Source organism: Canis lupus, chromosome 28, assembly GCF_003254725.2.
Source record: "Canis lupus dingo isolate Sandy chromosome 28, ASM325472v2, whole genome shotgun sequence".
Classification (NCBI taxonomy): domain Eukaryota; kingdom Metazoa; phylum Chordata; class Mammalia; order Carnivora; family Canidae; genus Canis; species Canis lupus.
In genome coordinates, this window is record NC_064270.1 from 21,769,178 (window position 1) to 21,792,237 (window position 23,060).

At 37.8% G+C, this 23,060-nt stretch overlaps 1 protein-coding gene across 2 annotated transcripts in view; it reads left to right on the top strand.

The window, feature by feature from the left end:
• MXI1 (MAX interactor 1, dimerization protein) overlaps nt 1-23,060 on the top strand; it is an 81,330-nt gene that overhangs the window by 15,156 nt on the left and 43,114 nt on the right. Inside the window, exons 1-2 of one of the 2 annotated variants that reach the window (XM_025467169.3) lie at nt 2,076-2,284; nt 3,419-3,551. In XM_025467169.3, coding sequence (XP_025322954.1) covers nt 2,212-2,284; nt 3,419-3,551 — 206 coding nt within the window. In that variant the 5' untranslated portion in view covers nt 2,076-2,211. Of the gene's footprint in view, nt 1-2,075; nt 2,285-3,418; nt 3,552-23,060 lie in introns of those variants that run through there. The other variant, XM_025467168.3, reaches the window with a different exon arrangement.

Genomic DNA, 23,060 nt, shown 5'->3' on the forward strand with positions numbered 1-23,060 from the left:
AAGAGCTATTTTCTTTTAAATAATTCCATTCTTCCCTTTACCCAACATGTCCCTTGTCAAGAGTGGTTGTTACCAATACCCAATGGAAAAGCCCAGATCTGAAGAGACCTGGCCAACAGCAGAAAAGGTAAAATCCCTATTTCCAGGTTTTTACAAAAACAAAAACAACCCTCGCCTGTGAATATCTATCATTGTGATATTGTGAACATCTGTCATTTTGGATTTCCCTGCATTCGATGGAACATCTATTTGGTTCTTAAATGTGGTGCCAAGTGTAATATTTAAAAAGAGTGGCATAATTTCGCAGCTTTTGACCTCATTGGAAATCTTGTTCACTTTGAAAAAAAAGAAAAAAGAAGAGTGCAAGAGAGAGGGCATTAAAATGCAGCATGAATCTCACGACATTTTTAAGAGTAAGATTTTCATTCTGAATGATATTTTCTACAGTAGCCACTGGAATGACCACAGGGAAGGGGAAATTCTCCCCTCACCAAGAGCTTCCTGTTATTTTGGATGTCCACCAGCAGGTTAAAATAATCAGGGTGGGAAAAAGTTATGGATGTTTATACAATTCCCAGCTTGCTCCTAGAGCATTCAACAGTTATGACCCTCTTGCCCTTCCTCTCCCTAGACCAATGGTGCTCAACTGGGAGTGATTTGTGTGCCCCGGCAGACATTTGGCAATGTTTGGAGACCTTTCTGGTTGGTAGTGTGCTACTGGCATCTAGTGGGTAGAGGCCAGGAATGCTGCTGAACATCTTACAAAGCACAAGTCTGCCCCCACCCTCCACCCCCACTCCTGAATTATTTGCCCGAAATGTCAATAACGCAGAGGTTGAGAAACTCTGGTCTAGACTTTGAGGGCTTGTTAGACTGAGGACTTGGAAAGAGAATGGCAGAGAGGGTAGCCACTGGCAATCCTTTAATGTGGTCCCTGCTCTCTTTAGCCACTGCTTTCAGTTGCCTCTATGCAGGAGAGCAAGAGAGGAAATCGCCACCATCACTTCCATTAATTGAGTGTCATATATTAAGTGCTGGATTTTTTTCATTTGATCTTCACAATAAGCCCTTCTGACTATAGATTCCTTGAGAGAGTAGGGTCCGTGTCTGTTTTTCTCATTACGGTACACGTTATATCTAGTACTGTGCCTGGTACATGGCAGGCCCTCAATGTTTGGATAAATGGAGTAATCGAATCCATTTTATACATGAGGAAAACGAAGCCTGAAGAGTCCAGACAGGTAGTGTAAGTAGCAGAGTCAGGATTTGAACTGAACCCTCTGTGACTTCAGCACCAAATCACTTACTTACCCACCGAATTCCTGCACTTGCAACACCAGAGAGGATTTCTAGCTTCCAAAGTCACTAGTGAGGGCCTGAAGCAAAAAGAAGTTTTAAAAAATACGACTTGAAAAACCCCACGAAAACCAGAACTACGTTATATGGAAACTAAGGTGGAAGAAGGACCTCATGGAAGCTTTCCCTGGCACTGATGAGATCATCTCTTGTTTCTGTACCGTGATCTTGGCTTTTCAAACGTTTTGTTGTGTGCACCAGCCGAACAGCACATTTTGTGATGGGGAAACTAAGGCATGGAAGTTACACGAAAAAGTAGTAGTCGATAGAGGACTGGAACACGGCACTTCAGATAAAGAATGCTCCAGGTCCTGGGCACCAGCCAGGAGTGGCTGAAAAAAGTTTCCCCGGCACTCGCTCAAATTCTTCCTTCCCCGAAGTGAAGCTCGGATAACTTCTTAGTTTTTACACCCTGGCGACAGAAGCCGAAGGGGACTACATTTCCCAGCCGCCATTGCGGAATTCGGCAGAGCGCAGGCGCACTGAGGTGGCGTGCGTACTACCACTCCCGGTGTGCTGTGGGAGGGGCGGGACTACATTTCCCAGGAGGCACAGGAAGGGGCGGGACGGGGCGGGCCTCGGTGCTGCGCCCGCCCCTCCCCCGTGCTCGCGCGGAGAGGTAAACAAACCGCGCGCGGGCTGCCGGCGGCGGCGGCGGGCGCGGCGGGCGCGGCGGGCGCGGCGGGGGCGGCGGGGGCGGCGGGGGCGGCGGAGAGCGCGCCGAGCCGCGGCGGGGCTGGCCCGCCCGCCCGCCGCACATGTCCCGGGGCGGCGCCGGCCTGTAGCCGCCTGCGGCGCCTCCTGTCGGTCAGGAGAGGGAGCGCGGAGAGGCCCCGGTCGCCACCAGCGGTGCCCATGGAGCGGGTGCGGATGATCAACGTGCAGCGCCTGCTTGAGGCGGCCGAGTTTTTGGAGCGCCGGGACCGAGGTAACGGCCGGGCGCCGCTGCCTCCGCCGCCACCTGAGCCCGCGCCGTCCTCGTCGGCGCCAGGAGTGCGGTGCGCCGCGTGAGGGGAGGGCGGGTGCGTGTGTGAGAGCCGGGGTGCGTGAGGAGTGTGTGTGGAGGGCGCGTGTGAGGGGAGGCGCGCGTGCAAGGAGGCGTGTGTGAGGGGAGGGAGGGTGCGTGTGTGAGGAGCGGTGCGCGTGCGACAGGTGCGTGCGTGAGGAGGCGGGTGTGTGTGTGAGGGGTGCGGACGCGAGGAGGGGGGTGTGAGGAGGGAGCGCGCGTGAGGGCGCCCGGAGCCTGCGAGGGGCGGGGTGCGGGGGAGGCCGCGCGGGCCTGTGCGGGCGGGTTGGCGCGCGTGAGCCGGGAGGACTGGGAGGGGGGGGGGGGCCGAGCCCAGGGAAGCGGGTGTTAAGAGTGGGCGCCAGCCCGAGGACTTGGGAGGAGAGAGGGAAGAGAGAACTGAAGGCACGGGGTGGCGGCGGCGCAGGTAGGGGTGAGCAGCCGAGGCCGGGAGCAGAGGGGGCAGTGCCTGCTGAGGAGCCCGCGGGGAGGAGGATGCACACCTCTGGGGAAGGGACCTCTGAGAAACGGAGCCTGGAAGAGACGTGAAGAGGCTGGGGAGCGGAGAGTAGGAACTCTGGAAATTACGGTGTCAGGGGAGAAAATGTCGTCCGAGTGGAGGCAGTTGGATGGTTTGAAGTAGGTGAAAATGGGGACCTTGGCGAGAGACCTAGGATGGGGAGAGTAAGTTAAAGGGGGATTTTGAGGCCGGCGAAGTAATTGAGGTGGATGGTAGCTAGCCTCAGAAATTAGTGTATTTCAGTCAAGAATTCATGGAGAAAAGGGTTTTGGAGAGGATGGAGATATTTCTTAGAGGTTTAGAGGAAGTATCTGTACACCTTTCAGGTAATGGGGTTGGGTCTGTATATAATGTCACAGGATCGATGTCCTGGCAAGGACTGAGAGTTTTATCTTCCAGCCAAAAAGTGGAAAAATACGACCTCCATTCTATCTGCTATTTTCTGCAACACATTGCTGCAATGACTTTAGATCAGTAGATCCACGGATTTGGGTATATTCCTGTTACCATGTCTTTTTTTCTTGCTATCTCTTTAGAGTGTGAACATGGCTATGCCTCAACGTTCCCCTCCATGCCGAGCCCCCGGCTGCAGCATTCAAAGCCCCCAAGGAGATTGAGCCGAGCACAGAAACACAGCACCGGGAGCAGCAACACCAGCACTGCCAACAGGTAGCAAGCTGGGGAGGTTTAGAAAAGGCTGCTGAGGGAGGGACCACACACACACACGCAAAAGTGCAGGGGCTACCGACCTCAGTCCTCTAATATGGAGTCTGGAGCAATGCTGAATAGCCAGCCGAGTTCCTTTACCACCATCCCTGGACATTTGGCCCTATTAAATTCATCAAGTCTAGATATCATAACCTGGCTTTGTGTGGAAGGGAAGGTGTAGAATCCAGAAAGCAACCAAAGAGTTCTTGCTGGGGGTTATTTAATTTTTATTTATTTATGATAGTCAGAGAGAGAGAGAGGCAGAGACACAGGCAGAGGGAGAAGCAGGCTCCGTGCACCGGGAGCCCGACGTGGGACTCGATCCCAGGTCTCCAGGATCGCGCCCTGGGCCAAAGGCAGGCGCCAAACCGCTGTGCCACCCAGGGATCCCTTGCTGGGGGTTATTAAGTGGGGAAGTCTGTGACTGGAGAGGGTCAGTACCTTGAGAGACTTGATAGCATGTGTCCATGCATGCAACCACATGCCAAAAGTAATTGAGCCAGCTTTAAATTTGGACAGTCCAAGAAGAATTTTTGAAAACCAGAAATAGCTCAGGCAGGATGTAAAGCAGAATCAAGGGTTTTGTTAAAGGAATAAAAATATTTAGTTAGAGTAGGAAGTTAGTGGGCATAATCTATTTGTTTAAGGGTGAAAAGGAAGACCATGCTAGGAAAAGTTGTCTCTTATTTGATAAGATTGAGTTGGTAAAGGAGCTTTAAAACACACACACACACACACACACACACACACACACACACAGAAAAAGAAAGACGCTTATTTTTTAGGCCAAAGAGATCCCTAGAAAATGGATGTACTCAGGCATTGTTGAAAACTTCTATTTTTTGAGAACTTTTGGTAGTGTCTGGCTGTCTTTTCAGTATTTTATCCCAGGGGGCCAGAGAATTCTAAGGCTTCAACTCGTAGGAAGTTCTCAGAAGGCCATCTTAAAAATCAACAGATGCTGCTGATTTTTGCTTTTTCCATTGATGAGGAGGAATTCAATGAAGCGTTTTTCTTGATTCCCAAAGCTTTATTTAGAGAATGTGAGCATTTATTTTGGAGAGGCACAGAGCAATCTCTGGGTAACTAAGGTCACCTGAAGTGTTTGGGAAACTCCAGGCAGGTCACTGGGGAGTCACTTGGGGAAACAGGTTGGGAGAGAGCAGGACTAGGGGCTCTTACTAATATTTGCAGGAAATTTGAGGCTTCTACAGATAATAATTAGAGCTCCAAAGGTTGGATCTTCCCACCCTGCATTTTTGATATTGCTGAGGCAAAACTAGGATTCACTCGTCCCTTTTTGACTAATCTTTAAAGCCATGTGTTTCCTTTTTTTGGTTTCTTTGTTAGGACTGTTCGTGTTTTTTAAGTTTAATTTTTAAAATTATAAAAATAGTTATAAGCTTAATATGCTGCATTTATGTTTATGTGTGGGTCTAGAGGATTTTTTATGGTATGATAGGTTTAGGATGAAAATATGTAATACAATCTGCAGTATTTAAAGAAGTAAATATAGATTTTCTCGTTCTTCACAGTTTCTCTGGTTAAGGTGTCAGCAGTTAGAATCTATATCTCAAGAATTCATGGCTTTTTCAGTCCACATGTAGATTTAAAAAGGCTTTTTTTTTTTTTTTTTTTTTTAATTTAGAGGCACGCAAAGATGGAAAACCAGACCTGGGTTTTGTCACGCTACAAGTATTTACTGAGTCTTTCCTATTTTGTAGAAATCAGATAAATAATCTTACTACATTTTCTTTGTCCTTCATCTCATCTATAAAATGAAGGAATGGACTACATATTTACCAAGGTTCCTTCTTCCCCTGAAGTTCTATGAAACTGATTTATTGACAGTTTAAGAGATCAGTTACTGTATAGTTATTTACTATACCATTCCATCATTGCAGATGTGACATTGTTACTAACAATTCAAAGACTGTAGAGGCATAAATAAGACGTATATTTCTAGATTTAACCAGTCATGTTGCAGGTCATTAATAAGTCTTTGTCATCTTTTGACTTATACTCAACTCAGCTTGGGGATCTGACTGTGTGGCATTTCTGTTTCATGGTAGTATTCCTTTTAGGATTCTAGTATGGTGTGTGGAACCATAATGCTAATTACTGTATGTTTTAGCACAGCATATCTGAAAATTTATAAAACTATAGGCATGCCATGTTGTTCTTACAGTACCCATGGGAAAATAATTATGTATATATTGGACCACCTAAGACTAAGGAAGATCATGTTTCACAGGAATAGAAATAATAAGAGGGAAATAAAAAGACAAATAAATAGATTTTAGAAAATCTTAAGGTCCACTCATGTGTGGGATTTAGACTGGGGCCTATGTTAAACACTAGAAATTATTTTTCCTTACCATTTGTTTAAAACTTCTGCATCAGGGGATCCCTGGGTGGCTCAGCGGTTTAGCGCCTGCCTTTGGCCCAGGGCGTGATCCTGGAGTCCCGGGATCGAGTCCCACGTCAGGCTTCCGGCAGGGAGCCTGCTTCTCCCTCTGCCTGTGTCTCTGCCTCTCTCTCTCTCTCTCTCTGTCTATCATAAATAAATAAATAAATAAATAAATAAATAAATAAATAAATAAATAAATAAATATTAAAAAAAAAAAAAAAAAACTTCTGCATCATGGAATAAAGGAGCCAAGGATCAATTTCCAATGCTGGGGTATTTGGGAAACGGAGTTGTTAGTCCATTTGAAGGAGACCTTATGGACTTTTCTTAACTTTAAGCCTATTACTGGATTTAGTAGAAATTTTACTATATTGATTACATGAAGCAGAAAGTAAGACTTGTAAAAATTTTCCATTTATTAGTCATCTGAAACAAGGAAAGGAATTATGAGCATATCTGTCTTATTTTCCTGATCTTATATAAAGCTCCGTGTGTGGAAGTTGCTGTTACTATTATGAATCTTGGACTTTGATATCTTGTTTGTCATAAGGGGACATTTGTTTCCCGGACATTGTAGCATCTTTCAGATATAATGTTAGTGACTTTTTCCTCCTAATATTCTCAGGTATAATATGATCTTCCTGATAAAAAATGCTGTTTTATAAGCTTATGCTGAATGTTAACTCCTAATATTGAAGTCTTTTTTTTTTTAAGTCTTATTTTCACAGAAGTACAAAGGAGAGAAAATAAGTGATGTAATGTGATATTACAAGCATGTACCTTGAAAATCCCAGTAATTTTATCATTTGGTATCCTTCTGACTGACAATTCAGAAGTGGGACCTATAGATAGTATGTAATTATTTTTTAAATACATGGTTGACTTTACTGTAGTCTTGGTCATGGCCTTCTGGCACATTTCCTAAAATCACCCTTCCTAAAATGTTGCTGCTATTAGAAAACCTGGCTGCAATTGCTATCTGGCTCATTGAGGAACATCACATAAGCTCAGATTACCAGCTTTCTACTATTTGATCTCACAACTGAGGAATTTCAAGATCTGTCATCCTTAAAACTCTACTAATACTACTCTACTTGGCTTCATTGTAACTCAATTTTTTCTAAAATGTCTTTTGAATCTGCCTTCTTTCCTTTATCTTTATTACTTCCCCCCTAATAAGATACCATCTCTCACCTGGAGAATGTTGTAACCTCCTACTTGGTATCCATGCAACTACTCCTACCCTATATACAATTCTAATGAATTATATTGGCAGGCTTTCTTTCAATTCCTTCAATACACCATGTTTCCTATCTCAGGGTCTTTGCATGTACTCTGTTCTTTCCCCTTTTGCCAAGTTGTCTCTATCTAATAACATTCTTATTTCAGTGCAATCATAATGTTTACACGGAAGCTTTTCCTCATCAGCCAAAGTAGATAAGGTGTTCACAGGATGGCAGCCCTGCTTTTCCCTTCATGATATTTATCATAGTTGTAGAAATACAGTTCTCTGATTGATAAATTCACATCTCATTCATTGAACTACAAACTCCAAGAAGGTAGAAATTGAATTTCTTCTGCTTAAGGATTTATCCCCAGTAACTATCACAATGCCTTGTACAGAGTAGGTGTTTCTTAAAAAATGGAAGGTTTCTAAACTCCATGTAGACTGCCCTCTGTTGGAACTTCGTTTTTCTTTTGTGCTGAGTACCATATTAAAGTCTGGAAGGAGAAATGATGCAACTCCTGCTTTGGCAAACTCTGATTACATTGTATTCTTTTTTTTTTTTTTTTTAAGATTTTATTTATTTATTCATGAGAGACACAGAGACAGAGGGTCAGAGACATAGGCAGAGAGAGAAGCAGGCTCCTTGCAGGGAGCCTGATGTGGGACCGGATCCCAGGACTCCCAGGATCTCACCCTGGGCTGAAGGCAGATGCTTAACTGCTGAGCCACGCAGGTGTCCCTGATTATACTGTATTCTAAAGGATGTTAGCAATAATATATTTGGAGAAAAAATAATATGTAGTATTTGAAGTATAAACTCTACAACTGCCAATTCTTTTAAGTGTATATTCTAGTATACTATATAGTATATAAGTATAGTAGACTACAGAATGTTGCAGTTAATTTTAAAGAACACTTATTGTCATCCTGTTATGAAAATAAAATATTAAAACTTATATCTGCAAAAACCATAAGTCTGCCAAATATTGGCAATAAATGTTGGTATGAGCCTATGACACATGGTAATTCCATTGTTTTAAGGTGATGTAGAAAATAATAGTACCAATTCATGCTTGAATTTTAAGTTTATGAAAAATTTATTCTATTTAGTATCCTTTGGATATTAACAAATCTCACAATAGCAGCCATATTTCAATTCCACCTGTTAGGATTGAGGACATTAAAAAACAAAACACCTTTCCTTTTGCTTGTTAAGGCTTTAGTTTAACTGTTTTTAAACTGCAGAATCATGCCATATTTTAGTCTTAGATGAAATGATTATATTGCTATATTTTCAGCTTTAAAGCTTTTTTGGTTGTCTTCTATAAAGAATCAGTAGTTTTTTGGGGAAGTAGTGGTGAATTTTTTTTTTTTTTAAGAATAGTTGTAGAAGATTTTTTCCCAGTATAAGTAATTTGAAATTTGTTATATTTTCTGTTTTTATTTTGAAACATGTACCTATTTGTTCACTGAGCAGTTGAATGAAACTTTATTTTTATTGTGAAATTTCTTTTTACTCTTCTATGCTTTTCAAATTTTCTGTATCAAGAAATAGTTTCTGAGTCTTGGTGGAATAGGTAACTCCTAGAGTATCAGGACAAAGGTAGACATTAGTAGCAGTTAAACTCCTTGTGATGTTAAAATTGTTCTTCACTATTTTCCAAATGTTGAGTGATTAATACCTCTGTGTGATGTTTTCTGTGATATTCTGTCTTCCACTGAGTTTAAATGAAAAATTCCCAAGAATTATTTAGACTTTTCATTAAATGCTTCACTGAAGCATGAGTTTGCTATTGCAGAGTTTCTAAAGGACATATTCCCTATGGAAGTATTGTTTCAAGGAGACTTGATGATCATGTCTTGTAAGTCTGTAGAAGAGCTGCTTCTGTTCCTATTTGATTAGTGGCCTTTTTCCAGAATATCGAATACATAATGTGGAAGATCACAAATTGTAGAAAGGGAATTCAAGACTTTATTTGGTATAGTTCTCTGCTTTATGAAGGTAGGATATTATCACGCATTTTATGACTAAAACTCAGGTGGCCTAGAGAAATGGTAAGAGATATCTATTTAGCTGTAGGTGGATTTTCAGCAGAATATGCATCATTCTCAGATAAGACCGTTGACCTGAAGAAAGCTTTTTCTTCTAGATTTCTCCTTAAAAAGGAAGCAGCATCGCCTCCTTTTGGTTATAGCATGATTCTTTGTTACTTCTTAAGTGAAGACAGTTTTTCAGATACTAAGCTGATCAAAGAGCTTTGCTGGTATAGTTTGACAAAATGTATTTCCAGATTACATTTTTGGTCAGTAGTGCTGATATAATATAAACATGCATATTTTTTTGTTTGATTGTTTTTATTTTTCATTTTGGTTTCCTACATTATAAAATACTGTCATATTCCCCCTCCACCCCCACATATATGTGTGTGTATACCATCTTTATTACCTTTATTATCTTTATTTATAAAGGAAACACATTATTGTTATTTATTACTATTATTACTATTCAAATATATTATTTCAAACTGTGATTATTTTAATATAGGAAAAATAGAGAATCCTACGAGGGGTGTAACAGAGAGGACCTGATTAAGTTTGAGAGATGAAGGAAGAGATCCCAAAAGTTGAAACTTTTGCAGTCTTGCTTTATCTTATCTTGAACATTTTTTTCATGTTGATACACATCTGTTAAATCATCTTTAATTACAGCATGATATTCTGTTTCATGTGTATACCATAATTTGTTAAACCTGTCATCCAATGATGACATTTAAGTTATTTTTAGTTTTTTTTTTATTTGAAACAGAGCTACCGTGAACATCTTTTTGCAGATACCTTTGTACGTTTGTCCACCTAGATCCTTAGGATGAACATTAAGAATCAGAATTGTTGGGTCAAAGGGTAGAATCCATCTTCAAAATAATAATAGTAACACCTTGCATTTAATAACCTACTTGTCTATAAAGCCCTTTAATGTACATTATTACCTCATTTGAATTTTAGAATAGTTCTGTAAGGTAAGATGAAAATATTTTCTGTATTTTTTGTGGAGGAATCTGGACTGGCACACAAGGTAAGTTGCGCAGGTAGAACTAGGACATGAGACAAATCCCTAGGATTTTTTTCCCTGGGATTAGCAAACAGTCATTAGTAATAATTTAGTTAAAAACTAAGACAGAGTGACTGTAACCTGAATTTATGTGTTAGTGCTCTCCTTTTCTGCTTTGCCAAATCCCTGAAATATGTGGTCTGCATCTGTTGCTTTAATGCTTTCCCACTAGTGCTTTTTCAACTTTTGCAATTTGCTTCCTTTTTTACTAGTTATTGAAACTGCTTTGTTAAAGGTAATTAGTAACCAAATTTTTTGAACTTACACAATGTACGTAAAACATGCTTCCCTACCATAGAGGATCTTACGGTGTATTTGGAAAAATATATGTATAATAAAATGGTAAATTATGGAAATCAGGATATTATAAACATGGCTATTCTAGATTCAATTATTTAAATTTATAGAAGAGATTACAGTAGGTTATTGTAGAAATGTTATAGATTGACAGTATATACTTGTTTATTGACAAGGAGATATAGGGATTCTGTAACTTAGTATAAGTGTAATTCCTTACATTTTACCTAAGTAGTTTCTTATAAAATTATCTGGTTTGGTAGATAATTTTATTAATGTTACTACAGACATTTCAAGGGAAAAGTGTTGTGGAGTTTCTTTTTATTTAGTTTTATGACATTGGATAAAAAGACTTCTGTGTGTTATTTATTTCCTTACATTTGTTTATCATGGGAAGTATGTTGGATAGGCTTTTGAGATCACTATGTAAACACTGTGGAGGCCGCATAAGGAGAGCTTTGAAGCCATTTGAAATGGGTGTTTTTAAATTATAAAAGAACATAATTTTAGGCTCAGTCAACATATTTTGATAAAGCAACTGATTTTCCTTTATTCTTATTTTGATTAATTAGAAAGGGACAATTAGGATTCTCTTTGAGGAAGTATAAAGAATTTTTCTTTTTATGTAATAAGACACCAGAGGGTAAAATGTAAGTTTGTCTTGAGGTTTTAAATTTTGATTACCATAATCTTGTGTGGAAGTATGAATGTGAATAACAATATGATAACAGAAAAAAAAGCAGTCTTCAGATTCCACAAAAACTCTGGACAATATATTGTTGTTAATACTGAATCTGTTAGGATTGTTTTCTGTAGTCTTTGCTGGTGACAGTCAATGCACAAAAGTTACAGTTTAAAATTTCAACTTCTAGCGTGGCTCTAAAACCATTTGGTGTTCTTAATATTATCATTTTAACATGTTATCCAGTCAGTTGTCCTTCGGAAGGCTTGTTACCTTCCTGGAAATAGTTCTGTAAGGCAAAAAAAGTACTTGATTTTCATTTTTCTATAGAATCATTGTTTTATTATGGAGGTTTACTAAAAGCTCAAAGTCTAATGTTTTTATGGAATTTATCATAAATACTATAATTCATTTAAATAAACAAAACAGTTTATATAAAATTTAACCATTTTGGGGACACCTGAGTAGCTCAGTTGGTTAAGCATCTGCCTTTAGCACAGATCATGATTTTGGGGTCCTAGGATCAGCTCAGCTCCTGCATTGGGCAGGGAACCTGCTTCTTCCTCTGTCTCCGCTGCTTCCCTTGTTCATGTTCTTTCTCTATAAAATAAATAAATCTTTAAAAAAGTAAACATCTTTAAGTATATATAAATAAATAGAATTACATGGTGTTTAACAGTGTAAAGATAAAATGTCATAGTGTGTTATATAGCTGTAATTTTCTCAATAAGCCATGCTTTATTTATTCATTTATTTATTTAGCAAAAGTGAATGATGGAACGTGAGCTATATGAGGGCAAGCACTCTGCAATTTTAGAGTATTTATATTCTTAGTGTGGGCACTCATTAAATACTAAATGAATGAATGGCTAAATATTTTGAGCATGATCATGTAGATTTGAGGGTTTTGTTTGATGAAATGTTGACATTTGTGGAGAAACTTGGGCACAATTGATTGCTTTGTATGAAGTTGATCTACAGGTGTTTAAAATCATTCTCATTATCAATTTATTTGTGGCAGGTATACTTACTGGAGACAAAGTTATGTTTGTGTTTTTAACATTGAAGTTGAAGCCCATATTATTAGAATAGCTGAGTAATGTGGTTTTTTTATTCTTTAAACAAGCATTTAAATATCAGTAGGAATTTAATATTAACTTATTAAGTACCAGTATGTATTTCATACTGTTAGCCATTTTCATAAATGTGGTAAATAACTTGGATGTTAGTGGTAGAGTGTAACAAGTGTGAGGTACTGTCCTGCACATGTTCACAGGAGCACTTGAATGTGAATGGTCATAGCATTATTCATAACCACCGAAAGCTGGAAATAAGATATCCATAAGCAGGTGAATGGATGGACGAGCAAAATGTAGTATATTCATACAGTGGAATACTCTCCAGCAATAGAAGTAAATAAACTACTTATAACAAAGTGGATGAACCACAGAAACATTAAAATCAGATACATAAGAGTACATATTGTATGATTTCATTATGTGAAATTTATAAGAAGCAAAACTATAGAAACTAGCAGATCCTTACAAAGAAGAATAACATTCCCCTGCCTCATCTCTCCCCTTCAATTTCTATTTCCTAGAGGCTACCACTTCCAGTAATTTAACAGTTCATTGGTTGTTTGCTTTCTTATTTCTCTTTTTTAAAAGTTTTTACTTATTTAAGTAATCTCTACACCCAACACAGGTCTTGAACTCATGACCCTGAAATCAAGAGTTGCATGCTCTTCCGACTGAGCCAGCCAGGTGCCCCTGCTTGCTTGCTTGCTTGCTTTCTTTCTTTCTTTTTTTTTTTTTTTTAAAGATTTATTTATTTATGATAGACATAGAGAGAGAGAGAGAGAGGCAGAGACACAGGAGGAAGGAGAAGCAGGCTCCATGCCAGGAGCCCGACGTGGGACTCGATCCCGGGACTCCAGGATCACGCCCTGGGCCAAAGGCAGGCGCCAAACCACTGAGCCACCCAGGGATCCCCTGCCCCTGCTTTCTTATTTCTAAATAAGAAGCTTATTCTAAGAGCACCAGGGTGGCTCAGTCGGTTAAGCGTCTGACTCTTTAATTTCTGCTCAGGTCACAATCATAGTGTCATGAGATCAAGCCCTTTGTCAGGCTCTGTGTGAAATCTGCTTGAGATTCTTCCTCTGCCCCTCCCCCAACCCTTCCTCTCCAAATTAATAAAATCTTTTTAAAATTTAAAAAAAAAGCTTATTATTTTTATTCTCTATCAATTTCCTGTTACAGAAGATGAGGACTTAACTGCCTGTACACTTGACTAATAGCAGATTAATTGCATGCCAGAAATGAAAAATTTTTAATATTTTATTTATTTATTCATGACAGGGAGAGGGAGAAGCAGGCTCCATGCAGGGAGTCTGATGTGGGACTCGATCCAGGTACTCCAGGATCACGCCCTGAGCCGAAGGCAGATGCGCTCAACTGCTGAGCCACCCATGCATCCCCAAAATTTAAAAAAAATATACATAAATACAGATATTTCCCAAAGGAATGATGTTTTTAGATTATGTACTTTCTAGTAATTTGTATTACCAATCTCCCACAATAAATTAATATTTTGCTCTCATTTTTGAGTACTTCATGGTACATTGGATTATTGCCTTAATTTCTGAATGAGGCTTACTAGTTTTTTAAAAAATAAGTTTTGGGATCCCTGGGTGGCGCAGCGGTTTGGCGCCTGCCTTTGGCCCAGGGCGCGATCCTGGAGACCCGGGATCGAATCCCACATCAGGCTCCCGGTGCATGGAGCCTGCTTCTCCCTCTGCCTGTTGTGTCTCTGCCTCTCTCTCTCTCTGTATGACTATCATAAATAAATAAAAAAATGTTTAAAAAAATAAGTTTTATTTGGATATAATTTCCATACAATAAAATTCTTCAATTTTTAGTGTGTGATTTGATGACTTGACATATATATACAGTCCTGCAACCTCCAGCAAAATTATGATACAGAACATAGTCAGTTTCCTATCTCTGCCTCTTGGTCCTGGCAACTTCTAATCTGTTTTTTGTCACTGCATTTTTGCCATTTCTAGAGTTTTATGTAAGTGGAATCATGTACATGCTATTTTTGTGTCAAACTTGTTTTATTAGCATAGTGTTTTTTGAGATTCATGTTTTTCTGTTTCAGTAGTTCAGTCCTTTATATTGTTGAGTAATAGTCCATTGTATGGTTCTACCACAATTTGTTTATCCATTCACCAGTTGATAGACATTTTTAGTTATTGTAAGTAAAGATGCTATGTACTTTCATGAACAGGTCTTTTGTAGATATTTGTTTTTATTTTTCTTAGATAAATACCTAGGAGTGGAATTGCTAGGCCATATATTAAGTATATATTTAACTTTGTAAAGAAATTGCCACACCATTCTCCAAAGTGTCTGTACATTTTATATTCTGACTAGCAGTGTAGAAGACTTCTAGTAGCTTCACAACCTGGATAGCACTTGGTATTGTCTAAATTTTAGCTCTTCTAATGGGTATGTCATGATAACTTGTGGTTTAGATTGCATTTTCCTTATAACTAAGGATCTCGAGCGTCTTTATATGTGCTTATTTGCTATTGATATGTCTTCTTTGGTGAAGTGTCTAATTATAAGTTTTGCCTTTTTTCTTTTGTTTTCTTGTTGAACTATAAAGAATTCTTTGTAAATTCTTAGGGGTCCCTGGGTGGCTCAGTTGGCTAAGCATCAGACTCTTGATTTCAGCTTAGGTCATGTCAACATTGGGAGATTGAGCCCTGTGTCCGGGCTTGATCAGCACAGAGTTTGCTTTGGAGTCTGCTCGAGATTCTCTCTCCCTCTCCCTCTCCCTCCCCTTCCCTCCCTCGATATAGATAGATAGATAGATAGATAGATAGATAGATAGATAGATAGATAGATAGATACTATTATCCAAAATATACAACAACTTTAAAAAGAAGTTTTTTGTAAATTCTGGAGACAAGTTCTTTATTACATATGTGTTTTGCAAATGTTTTCTCCTACTCAGTCATTTGCCTTTATTATTATTATTTTGTTTTATTTTTATTTATGATAGTCACAGAGAGAGAGAGAGAGAGAGAGGGGCGCAGAGACACAGGCAGAGGGAGAAGCAGGCTCCATGAACCGGGAGCCCGATGTGGGATTCGATCCCAGGTCTCCAGGATCACGCCCTGGGCCAAAGGCAGGTGCCAAACCGCTGCGCCACCCAGGGATCCCTGCCTTTATTATTTTTAAACTGTCTTTTGAAGAATGAGAGTTGCATGTCATGATGAAGTTCAGTTTATAATGTTTGTCTTTTATTATTCATGCCTCTTAATGTCCTAGGAAATCTTTGCATCATCCAAAAATCATGAAAAATTTTCTCTTGTTTTCTTCTAGTAGTCTTACAGTTTTAAGTTCTATATTTAGATCTAAGTTTCATTTAGAGTTATTTTTTGTAGAAGGTGTGAGGCAAGGGCAGAAGTTCATTTTTTGGCAAATATACTTTCTTTTTCTCTATTGAATTAGCTTAGCATCTTTGTAAAAAATCAGTTGACCACATATGTGTGAATCTATGATTGGTCCGTTGGTCAGAATATTTATTTTTATTTGAAGACTACAATGTTTTCATTACTATAGGTTTTTTTTTTTTAAGATTTTATGTATTTATTTGAGAGAGGGAGAGAGAGAGAGAGAGAGAATGAATGATGGAGAGGGGCAGAGGGAGAGGGAAAAGCAGACTCCTCACTGAGCATGGAGCCTGATGCCAGCTCGATCCCAGGAACTGGAGATTATGACCCAAGCTGAAGGCAGACACCTAAACATGATTTAATTCGTCATGAAATCAGGCAGTGCAAATCTTCCAAAGTGGTTCTTCCTTTTAAAAAGTTCGTTTGACTGTTACAGGTCTTTTGCAGTTTAACATACGTTATAGAATCTGCTCATAAAGCCTATTAGAATTTTGATTGGGATTGCATTGAATTTATAGATTAATTTAGATAGACCTTACACATGTGAACAACACTGAATCTTCTGATTCATGAACATGGTATATCACTTTATTTACTCAATTATTTAAATGTTTTCAAAGTTCAGCAATATTTTATAGTTTTTCAGAATGTAAGTAATGTATATACTTTGTTAAATTTATCCTTAAACATTTATTAATCTTTGATGCTATTGTAAATGGCAGTTTAATTTGGTATATTCTGATAATTTGCATATTCCTTAGGATTTTCTAAATAGATAACAAATGATGTTGTTTCCAATACAGATATTTTTACTTCTTCCTTTGCATTCTGTATGTTTCTTTTTTCTCCCTTATTTCATTGGCGAGGACCTCTAATATGGTGCTGAATAGAAGTGGTGAGCGTGAACATCTTTCCTTGTTTCTAATCTTAAGAAAACTTGCATTCTTTAACCATTGAGTATAATAATTGTACTTTTTGTTGATACTTTTCACAGGTTCAAGAAATTCCTTTAAAAAAAAAAAGAAATTCCTTTTTTTCCTAATATACTGAGGTGTTTCTATTTTTTATTGTGAACAGATGCTGAGTTTTGTTAAGTGCTTTTTCTGCATTTATTGAGTTTATGCTATTTTTAAGTTCTTTTAATGTGGTCAGTTACGTTGATTGATACTTCTGTTGAATCTTAAATCAGTCTTGCATTCCTGGAATACACTATTTGGTCATGGTATATTTTGTGATATTGGCACCAACTACCTGTAGTTAGCACAGTGTCCACAAATTTAAGGGTGCAGTCTTCAATATGACTGATCTTCACTAAGATGCCAGCTGTACTAACTGGCTACAAAATCAGGGATTTTCAGTCCCCTCAGGTTTGAGAATTCACTAGAACTACTCACAGAACTCAGGAAAACACTATACTTAGGATTATAAATTTTATTAAAAATAGTACAAATCAGGCAGCCCAGGTGGCTCAGCGTAAACCTTAGTGCCACCTTCAGCCCAGGGCGTGATCCTGGAGATCCAGGATCGAGTCCCGTGTTGGGCTCCCTGCACGGAGCCTGCTTCTCCCTCTGCCTGTGTCTCTGCCTCTCTCTGTGTCTCTCATGAATAAATAAACAAAGTCTTTAAAAAAAAATAGTACAAATCAGGACCAACCAAATGAAGAGATATATAGGCCAAGGTCCGGGAGAGTTGGGAACATAGAGCTGCTGTATCCTTTCCATGTGGAATCGATGCATTATCTTCCTGGCACGTTGATATATTTACCAACCAGGAAGTTCACCTCAGATTCCATAGTTTTTATTTCAGAATTATTGTGTAGTCCTAATTGATTGAATCATAGGTCACATGATTGAACTCCATCTCTAGTGACTGTTCTCTCCCAGGAGGTTAGGAAGTCAGGTGGTATCAGTGGCTCAAAGCCCCAACCCTCTAATGACACATTTCATCTTTCTGTTATGACCAGCCTCCAATCTGAGTCATCTCTTTTTTTTTTTTTTTTTTTTTTTGAGTCCTCTCTTTAGCATAAACTCAAGTGTAGTCCAGGGCCCACTGTGAATAATGTAGACACTCCTATATCTTTTGAAATTCCAAGGTTCCAGAAAGTTGGGACAGTGACCAGACAAATTTCTTATTGTAAAAGTGATACTATCTATTTGCTGTTGGGTTCAATTTGCTTATATTTTGTTAAGAATTTTTGTATCTGTAGGTGCCTGGGTGGCTCAGTTGGTTAAGTATCTGCTTTCAGCTCAGGTCATGATCTCAATGTCTTGGAATCCTGCCCTGCATCAGGCACCCTGCTCTGTGGGGAGTCTGTTTCTCCCTCTACCCCTCCCCTTGCTCATGCGCATGTGTACTCTTTTTTTCAAATAAACAAAATCTTTAAAAAAATAATTTTTGCGTCTGGGTTCATGAAGGATAGTAATCTGGTTTTTGTTTTGTTTTGTTTTTCCAATGTAATTTCTTTGTCTGGTTTCACTAGCAGGATAATACTGGCCTCAGAAAGAGTTGGGAAATGTTCCCTCTTCATTTTTTTAAAGCTTTTATGTGAGATTGATATTATTTATGCCTTAAATGCTTAGTAACATTTGACAATGAAAAGTTCTGGGTCTGGAGTTTTTGTGGGAAGGTTTGTGATTATGAATTCAATTTCTTTAGTAGATGGAAGAGTATTCAGGGTTTTCTAATTCTTCTTGAGTCAGTTTTGATAATTTGTATCTTTCAGGAAATTTGTTCATTTCTTCTAAGTTCTTTGAATTTATTGGCATAAAGTTATTTATAATATTCTCTTATCCCCTGTAATATGTTAGGATCTGTAGTGATGGGCACTCTTTCATCCTGATACTATATTTTTTGTATTAGTAATTTTTTTCTTTTTTTTTCTTAATCAGTCTTAGAAGCTTATAAATTTTACTGACTTTTTAGTCAGCTTTTGGTTTTATTGATACTTCTATTGTTTCCTGTTTCTTATTTTGTTCTTTCCTGTTCTTGGCTTTATTAATTTCTTTCTTCTACCTCAGAGTTTCTCAGTTTCAGCAGTATTGACAATTTGGGCCAGATAATTCTGTTTTGAGCATCATAGGATGTTTAGCAGCATCCTTGACCACTCCTCACAAAATGCCAATAGATCCCCCAGTTGTAATAACAGAAAATGACTCCAGACATTGCCAAATATGTCCTGGTGAACAAAATAGCCCACAGTTGAGAACCATTGCTCAGCTTCTTTCAGTTTAGTTTGCTTCTTTTTCTAGCTTCTAAATGTGGAATCTCAAGTCATTAATTTTGGACTCCATCCCCAACGTAAGGATTTAAAGCTAAACATTTCTCTTGAGGCACTGCGTTAGCTGTATTGAACAAATTTTGATATGTTGCATTTTCTTTATAATCCCTCTGAAGATATTTTCTGATTTCTTTGTGATTTGTTCTTTAACCTGTGACTTCTTATTTACTTCCTCTATTTCTTTGGGTTTAATATGCTTTTTTTTTTTATTTTTTTGGAGCTTCTTAAGGTGAAAGACCATTGATTTTGAATCTTTCTTTTTTTTCTTATAGAAGAATTTAAAGTTAAACATTATTGTGTGAATATTGTTTTAGCTACATCCAACAAATTTTTTTTTACATCCAACAAATTTTGATATGTTGTGTTTTTATTATCATTCAGCATATTTTCTAATTTCTCTGCATTTTGTTTTTTGATTTGTGGCTTATCTTCCAAACATTATTATTTTTCTAGTTATCTTGTTGTTCTTGATTTCTAATTTAATTCCATTGTGCTTAGACAACTTACCTTGTATAATTTTAGTAATTATAAACTTATTGAAAATTATGCTTTACAAAATGTATAACTTAGGCATGTTTATGTAGTGAGCCAAAAGATTTATCAGAGGCTTAAATTAGTGTGTTTGCTGTATTTGAAATAATTGTTTTTTACTTAATTTGGTTCATATGTAATTTAAAATTTTTTCCATTTATTGAAAAATGTACACAAAAACACGAAAATATAAAATGAATTTTCACAAAGGTGAAGAAATACTATATTATAGACTCTTCTTAGGAACCCTTCCTTTGACTCTTTCCAGTCACACCCCCTGCCTCCCTGAGGTAACCACTATTCCAGCTTTTGATGCTGTTAAATTAGTTTTGCCTATTTTGAATTTTGTGTGGAGTTAAGCAGTATGTATTTTTTTATATCTGCCTTTTTTTCATTCAACATTATGTCAAAATTATGAAGATTCATACATATTGCATAATAGTTCATTTTCAGTTGTATTTTCCATTGTATTACATTGTATGAATATTTCACAATTTGTTCTCATTCTATTATTGATGGATATTTGTTTCCAGTTTTTGGCTGGTATGAAAAGAATGAGCATTTTTTTGTATGTCCTTTGATGAACAGATATTAGTTAGGTATATGCCTGTGAGTAGAGATGCTGAGTCATGAGGATTGCATATATTCAGCTTTGCTATGTAAGTTTTTTTTTTTTTTTTTTTTTTTTGCTATGTAAGTTTTAAGGGAAATTTTATTGATTGTAGTTCTTGTTATGCATCCTTTTTAGACACTTGCTTTTTTGTGGCCTTAGTTATTATGGTGGTTATGTTTTTGTCATTGTTAAGGAAGAAACAATACATTTCTTATAAGGCAGTTTTCCTGAAAGCCTGCAATAATCAAGGTTTACTGTGTTTTTAATGGTTTTTTAAAATGTGTATCTTTGATAAAAACAAATATTCAAAATTTCCTTTTTGAAAGAATTAATTTAATAGGTCATGAAGATGAGGAGTATCTGACTGGCTCAGTTGATTAAGCTTTTGCCTTCGGCTCAGGTCATGGTCTTGGGGTCCTAGGATTGAGCCAAGCTTCAGGCTCCCTGCCCAGTGGGGAGTCTGCTTCTCTCTCTCTCTCTCTCTCTCCCTCTGCTCCTTCCCCGACTTGTGTGCGTGCATGCATACTCTCTCTGTCTCTCCCAAATCAGTCAATCAATCAATCAATCAGTCAATCAGTATTTAAAAAAATAAGTCATGAAGATGAAAAGTATGACAGGGAATATAGTCAATAAAATTGTAATAATATTGTTTGGTGACTACATTTATTGGGTGAGTACTGAGTAATGTATAGAGTTGCTGAATCATGTTGTATATCTGAAACTAATATAATACTGTATGTTAATTTTACTTCAATAAAATTTAATTTAAAAATTAAAAAGAATTTATTAGCATAGTTTTCTTCTATTATAGTGTTTTTCAAATTTTATTGAACACTATATTATACCATTAACAGCAAAAATTCTGTACTCTTGTCAGCCCCCTTCAGGCATACACTTCAGGGATCCCTGCTCTAATGTAGCTAAGATTTTCTGTTTTTCTTGCCCTTTGAGTATTTATAAAGGAAATATAAGCTTTAGGATACAATTAGAAGATACTTGTTTAGATTCAGAGAATGTATTTTTTTCATTGTGTGGAGGGCGACATCCATTTTACAAAGCAAGTGAAACAAAAAGGTTAACAAATTTGAGGTTTGCTCATTAATTCAACAAAGATAGGTCTTTTTTTTTTTTTTTTTTTTGCTGGAAGATAATATGAATTCTAGGATTGGGGGCTTTTATTTTTCTTCCACGATGGCACTACTCTTGAGCCAGACTGTACTATTTTGTTCAATTTTAATTCTACGCTTCACTTCATTGACTGCCACCAAACTACACCCTAAAGAATTAAAAGTTTATGTATTAGAGCTGTGCACTGGTCAGTGAAAAGTCACAGATCTGGTTGAGATGATTCCCATTCTAATAGTGAATTCATTAGTATGTCTCTCTTAAAGGGATATTATTTGTGAAAAAGAGTACCTATGATTTCAGTGATAAAATGATAGAAATGTCTTTTCTCTGTCCTTGGGAGTTATTAAGCATTCAGAATAAGGGTGTCTGAAAGGCATACAGTTGATTAGTGTTTGCTTTCAGAGATGCATTTTATTTGAAGAAAAGTGGGCTAACCCACTGGATTATTAGAACATCTCAACCTGGGGCACTTGGGTGGCTCAATTGGTTGGGCATCTACCTTCCACTTAGGTCATGATCCTGGAGTCCTAGGATTGAGCCCCATGTTGGGTTCCCTGCTTGGCAGGGAGCCTGTTTCTCCCTCTCCCTCTTGTCCTGCCTGCCAGTGTGCTGCTGTGCTCTTTTTCTGTCAAATAAATAAACTCTTAAAAAGAAAAAGAACACCTCAACCTTACAGAGAACTTATCATAATTGAATATTTCAATGGCATATTATTGGAAAGGTTTGGTTAGACACATAGGCTTAGAAAAGCAAAGAGGTGGTTTCCAGGTGTGCTAGTATGTAATATTCATTTATTGCCGGCACTATTTGGATCATTATTTTCTTTGTGTACATACAATTAGTCATCTTTCTGTCATACCCTACCTAAACCTTGTACTGTCTTCACAGCTGACTAAATGACCAAAATACTTATCTTTTCTTTCAGTTTCTTTTTTCATGATTATGATTGTTGGTTTATTTCCAGACTAATTTCAAATGTTACTGAGAATCTATTAGTTTATTACCCCACATAGTATACTAGGTTTAGGTAGTATATTTTTAGTTTCATTAAAAATAGTAAGAGTAGTTGCAATGGCTAACATATACTAAATGTTTATTATGTGTTAGATGCTTTTACATATTTTTCTAAGTCTCACACTAACCTAGCCAAGCCACGTGTTATTCTAGTTTTACAAATGGGGAAACTGTCCATGAGAGAGGTTAAATAATTTGTTTAAAGTCACACAGCTGGGGCAGCCCCAGTGGAGCAGCGGTTTAGCGCCGCCTGCAGCCAGGTTGTGATCCTGGAGACTGGGGATCGAGTCCCATATCAGGCTTCTTGCATGGAGCCTGCTTCTCCCTCTGCCTGTGTCTCTGCCTCTCTCTCTCTCTCTCTCTGTGTCTCTCATGAATAAATAAATAAAATCTTAAAAAAAAAATAAAGTCACACAGCTAATGTGAGTGATAGAATTAATAGACTCAGGACATTTTTATTCTAACACCACAGATCTTTTTGACCTGTACATTGTTGTTCTCTGGTTTTGCTTTGGATTTCACAGCTCTGCTTGCTTATTTTCTTTTTCTTCCAAGTTTTTATTTATATTTCAGTTAGTTAACATACAGTGTAGTACGAGTTTCAGGTATAGAATTGAGCAATTCATCACTTACGTTTAACACCCAATACTCATCACAAGTGCACTTCTAAATAGCTGTCACCCCTTTAACCCATCATACTTCCCACCTCCCTTCCAGCA